Raw genomic sequence first — 6,000 nt, forward strand, 5'->3', positions numbered from 1 at the left:
AGCCATTTCATGTGGTTCAGCAGTGTGGAGTGAAGCTTAATGTTGGCCAGGACACCAAGAGAATCCCTGCTCATCTTCCATTATAGAATGGTTACAGCACAGAAGGAGGCCATTTGGCCCGTCGAGCCCGTGCCGGCTCTCTGCAAGAGCACTTCAGCTAGTCCCACTCCCCCACCCTTTCCCCTTAGCCCGGCAAATTTTTTCCTTCAGGTACTTATCCAATTCCCTTTTGAAAGCCACAATTGAGTCTGCCTCCACCACCCTTTCAGGCAGTGCATTCCAGATCCTAACCACTCAGTGTAAATTAAAATTTCCTCATGTCGCCTTTGGTTCGTCTGCCAATCACCTTAAAGCTGTGTCCTCTGGTTCTCCACCCCTCCGCCAATGGGAACAGTTTCTCTCTATCTACTCCTGTTTAGACCCCTCATGATTTTGAACACCTCTATCAAATCTCCTCTCAACCTTCTCTGCTCAGCTTCTCCAGTCTATCCATGTAACTGAAGTCCCTCATCCCTGGAACCATTCTTGTACATCTTTTCTGCACCCTCTCTAAGACCTTCATATCCTTCCTAAAGTGCGGTGCCCAGAATTGGACACAATACTCCAGTTGAGGCCGAACCAATGTTTTAATAAGGTTCATCATAACTTCCTTGCTTTTGTACTCTACCCCTTTATTTATGAAGCCCAGGATCCTGTATGCTTTTCTAACCACTTTTTAACCTGCCCTGCCACCTTCAATGATTTGTGCACATATAACCCCAGGTCTCTCTGTTCATGCACCCCCTTTAGAATTGTACCTTTCAGTTTATATTGCCTCTCTGCATTCTTCCTACCAAAATATATCTCTTCGCACTTTTCTGCGTTAAATTTCATCTGCCATGTGTCCGTTCATTCCACCTGCCTGTCTATGCCTGTCTATGTCATCACTATCAGCCTCACTGTTCACTATACTTCCAAGTTTTGTGTCCTCTGCAAATTTTGAAATTGTGCCCTGTACACCCAAGTCCAAGTCATTCATAATTTATCAAGAAAAGCACTGGTCCTAGCACCGACCCCTGGGGATCACCACTGTATACCTTCCTCCAGTTCAATAAATAATCATTCACCGCTACACTTTGTTTCCTGTCACTTAGCCAATAACGTATCTATGCTGCCACTGTCCCATTAATGCCACTGGAACAAGGGGGACAGGTTTATGCTCTCACGTAAGGACGACACCTCCGACAATGCAGCTCTCCCTCAGCACTACACCAAAGTGTCAGCCTGGATCATGTACTGATGGCCCTGACAGATAGACTGCCATGGATAGAGACAGATAGACAACCTACCGGGTTTTACAGTTAGAGTGACTCCACATCCGCTCCAATCTGTGCTGTAAGGAAAATAGGTGTTCGAGCTGCCACAATAGTATCTGGCGGAATCCTCCTTGCCAAGGGCTGATATTGTCAGAGAGAATTTCTTGCTGGTCCAGTCCTTTAAGCCGGTAAATCGGTCTGTTACTGCAGACGAGTAAAGTGCAGCCCTTGAACCCGGGGTCCAATACAGAATCCAGGAGATCCTTGGATCCGCAGGCTTTGCCGATCCCCAGATGAGCCAGTAGTCATCCAGGTTTCTGCTGGTGAAGCAATCCAGCGTCACCGTTTCATTCTCCCGGCGAGTCATAGTTATTGGGGACATATAGAGAGTATCATCAGCTACTGCAAGACCTGCATAAAAAGCAACATGCGTAAATACTTATAGAGAACCAGAGGAAACAAGTTTAAGGTAATTGCCAAAAGGGCCAGAGAGGAGATGGGAATTTTTTTTTTTTACGCAGCGTGTAGTGATCTGGAATGTACTGCCTGAAAGCAGATTCAATAGCAATTTTCAAAAGGGAGAATTGGATCAATACTTGAAATCTGCAGGGCTATGGGGAAAGGGAGTGCAGTGGGATTGAATTGGAGAGCTCTTTCAAAGAGCAGGCACGATAGCCGGAATGGCCTTCTGTGCTGTAAGATTCCAGATAACAGCTACACCAGCACAATATACAACAAATAACACAAACACGCGTGGCTTAGTGGGTGAATGCAGCCCACTGGGTGTTAGTTGAGCGTCAGGCTCAGAATCCCAGTTTCTCCCACCTCCCGCCCCCGGCTCTGCAGCCAATGCCACAGCAGCGATCCACGGGTCAACTCAAGGTCCCGGGGTACGGGAGGGAAGAGTGACTCAGGTTCCCCTACTTCTGATCGCTGTTCTGTGGCGGCTGTGGCGCTAAGGCGAGGGCCAGGCAGGTTAGGAGACCTTTCTCTCTCTCTCTCTCTCTCTCTCTCTCGGTTTGTCGGGCTCACACGCCCACTATGGCCACTCGGATAAGCGTTATGGAGAAGCCACCAAACCCTTGAACCATGACCTTGTCAGAACTCCGTGACTTCGAGGCGGGAGACGAGGAGGAAAAAAACAGGAGATTGGCAGTAAACTTAGCACAATAACGATACAATGACCGGCATACCTGTGTGAATAATGAGCAATATCCAAACTTGCAACATGTTCTTAACTTTCCAGCTGAATCGAGGAGACTTGAATTTCGGGAGCCAGCAAGCGCCGTTTGCTGAACCGATCGAACTTAGATTTGGAACTCAGGCACATTTGAGCTGGCGGAGACACATTGGTCGCTTCTGACTGGCTCAAAACAGCGACCAAAAGTCAGATTGAACATTAATCCTACTGCAGTGGACACCCTCCGCCAATGCGATCCGCTTATGGCAACAGTCCAATGTGCGAATTAATTGTTCACTTATAAAGTATGATATAAATAACCCATGTGTACCTTGTGTAGCGCATGTAAAGTATCTTCTAAAACTGGCCCATTCATGTAGCTATATTTGTATTTTTTTTAAACACATGTGGATTCTTGCTGCGGTTGCATTTTAAGCTTGTACCGAAATTTAAACATGTATTTATGTGCATAATATTCCAGGTACTGAAAAACGCACAACCCAACTTGGGACGTTATTTAGATTGTTCGCTAATTTAACACTTCACAGCTGCAAACTTTATCTTTTATACACTTTTGGAGAGTCTAGAACTAGGAGTCATATCTTAGGATAAAGGGTAGGCCATTTAAGACTGAGATGAGGGGGAATTTCTTCACTCAGAGGGCTGTGAATCTTTGAAATTCTCTACACCAGAGGGCTGTGGATGCTGATTCATTGAGTATATTAAAGGCTGAGAGAGATAGATTTTTGAACTCTAGGGGAATCAAGGGATATGGGGATCGGGCGTGAAAGTGGAGTTGAGGTCGAAGATCAGCCATGATCTTATTGAATGGCGGAGCAGGCTCGGGGGTTTAACTCCTACTCCTATTTCTAATATTCTTACATTATGTATTTTTAGAAGTGTTATATTTTAGTGAATGCCAGTAATGAGAGAATTGATCACTCTTCCAATTAAGTATTAGGAACATAGGAACAGGAGGAGGCCATTCAGCCCCTTGAGCCTGTGCCGCCACTCAATGAGATCATGGCTGATCTGCCACCTAACTCCACATACCCGCCTTTAGCCCATATCCCTAATACCTTTGGTTAACAGAAATCTATCAATCTCAGATTTAAAATTAACAATTAATCTAGCATCAATTGCCGTTTGTGGAAGAGAGTTCCAAACTTCGACCAGCCCTTTGTGTGGAGAAGTGTTTCCTAACTTCACTCCTGAAAGGTCTGGCTGTAATTTTTAGACTGTGTCCCCTAGTCCTCGACTCTCCAACCAGCAAAAATAGTTTCTCTCTATCTACCCTATCTGTTCTGCTTAATAGCTTGAAAACTTCGATCAAATCTCCCCTTAACCTTCTAAATTCCAGGGAATACAACCCTAGTTTGTGTAACCCCTCCTCGTAATTTAACCCTTGGAGTAAGGTGTGGGATGGGTCAAATGTAAAATTGAAAATCTTTCCATTCTACCCCTGCAATGTATCGTAACCCCAACTCATGACTGGCAGTGACATTTGAGTGCCCACACCTATCATGCTTGTAAGAGGTTGGTGACGTGCCTACGTGAACTGTGGTGAATGCATTTCAGGTGATACCTAATAATCAGCATCAGTAACTCCAGCAGTCTAGGCTGGCATGTGATTATCCTGCGCTAGCTTGTAACACTCTGCTGCCTGTATCCTAACTCGCACCAAGTCCCATTCACCCATCCTTGCTGACCTACATTGGCTCCTGGTCTGGTAATGCCTCGATTTCAAAATTCTCATCCTTGTTTTCAAATCTCTCCATGGCCTCACCACTCCCTATTTCTGTAATCTCCTCCAACCCCACAGCTCTCCGAGGTCTCTGTGCTCCTCCAATTCTGGCCCCTTGAGCACCCCTGATTATAATCACGCCACCATTGGCAGCTGTGCCTTCTGTTGCCTAGGCCCTAAGCACTGGAATTCCCTCCCTCAATCTCTCTTCCTCTCTAACTTTTAGATTACACCCCCTAGTCCTAGACTCCCCAACCAGCGGACATAGTTTCTCTCTATCTACCCTATCTGTTCCCCTTAATAGCTTGAAAACTTCGATCAGATTATCCCTTAAACTTCTAAATTCCAGGGAATTTATCTCTTTCCTCATTTAAAACGCTCCTTAAAACCTACCTCTTTGACCAAGCTTTTGGTCACCTGTCCTAATGTCTCTTTATTTGGCTCTGTGTCAAATTTTTCTTGATAATCGCTCCTGTGAAGCACCTTGGGACATTTTACTATGTTAAAGGCGCTGTATAAATGCAAAGTGGATAAATGCGAGGTTATCCACTTTGGTGTCAAAAACAGGAAGGCAGATTATTATCTGAATGGCAATAGATTGGGAGAAGGGGAAGTGCAATGAGACCTGGGTGTCCTTGTGCACCAGTCATTGAAGGTAAGCATGCAGGTGCAGAAGGCGGTTAAGAAGGCAAATGATATGTTGGCCTTCATAGCGAGGGGGTTTGAGTACAGGAACAAGGATGTCTTGCTGCAGTTGTACAGGGCCTTGGTGAGACCACATCTTGAATATTGTGTGCGGTTTTGGTCACCTTATCTGAGGAAGGATGTTCTTGCTATGGAGAGAGTGCAGCGAAGATTCACTAGGCTGATACCTGGGATGGCAGGAATGACATATGAGGAGAGATTGAGTCGATTGGGCTTATACTCGCTGGAGTTTAGAAGAATGAGAGGGGATCTCATTGAAACTGATAAAATACTAACAGGACTAGATAGACTGGATGCAGGAAGGATGTTCCCGATGGTCGGGGAGTCCAGAACCAGGGGTCACAGTCTAAGGATAAGGGGTAAGCCATTTAGGACAGAGATGAGGAGGAATTTCTTCACCCAGAGAGTGGTGAACCTGTGGAATTCTCTACCACAGAAGGCAGTAGAGGCCAATTCATGAAATATATTCAAGAAGGAGTTAGATATATTTCTTAAGGCTAAAGGGATCAAGGGATATGGGGAGAAAGCAGGGACAGGGTACTGAATTTGGATGATCAGCCATGATCTCATTGAATGGCGGAGCAGGCTCGAGGGGCCGAATGGCCTACTCCTGCTCCTATCTTCTATGTTTCTATGTTTGTTGTGGGTGTGAGGTTATGTGGATTTCTTTAGATAAAATTATTCGATAGGATAGAAAAGATAAACTATTTCCTCTTGATGGGGGAGTCCAGAACAAGGGGCCATAATTTTACATTATGACCAGCCCATCCAGGAGCGAAATCAGGAGGCACCTTTTCACACAAAGGGTAGTGGAAACCTGGAACGCTCTCCCCCAAAAGGCTATGGATGTTGGGGGACAAATGAAACTTTCAAGACTGAGACCGATAGATTGTTGTTGGCTGAGGGTATCAATGAATATGGAGCAAAAGCGGTTAAATGAGTTACAGACCAGCCATGGTCTAATAGAATGGCGGGACAGGCTCGAAGGGCTGAATGGCCTCCTCCTGTTCCAATGTTCACTCCAATAACCAAATGAGCTGATGCAGCAAAATAGTTCTCCACCTATTAACTTAGTA

The 6,000-nt window shown here is 45.5% G+C and overlaps 1 gene segment (V, D, J or C); it reads right to left on the minus strand.

The window, feature by feature from the left end:
* Window positions 1-2,643, minus strand: part of LOC147096230 (Ig gamma-2A chain C region-like) — a 49,539-nt gene extending 46,896 nt beyond the window's left edge. The window contains 2 exon segments of the C gene segment in view: window positions 1,329-1,706; window positions 2,489-2,643. Of these exon segments, the coding sequence occupies window positions 1,329-1,706; window positions 2,489-2,525 (415 nt within the window).
* Window positions 2,644-6,000: the final 3,357 nt, after the last annotated feature.

This window comes from Somniosus microcephalus, unplaced genomic scaffold, assembly GCF_052327205.1.
Source record: "Somniosus microcephalus isolate GS21.2 unplaced genomic scaffold, FLI_Smic_1.0 unresolved_chr1, whole genome shotgun sequence".
Lineage (NCBI taxonomy): Eukaryota > Metazoa > Chordata > Chondrichthyes > Squaliformes > Somniosidae > Somniosus > Somniosus microcephalus.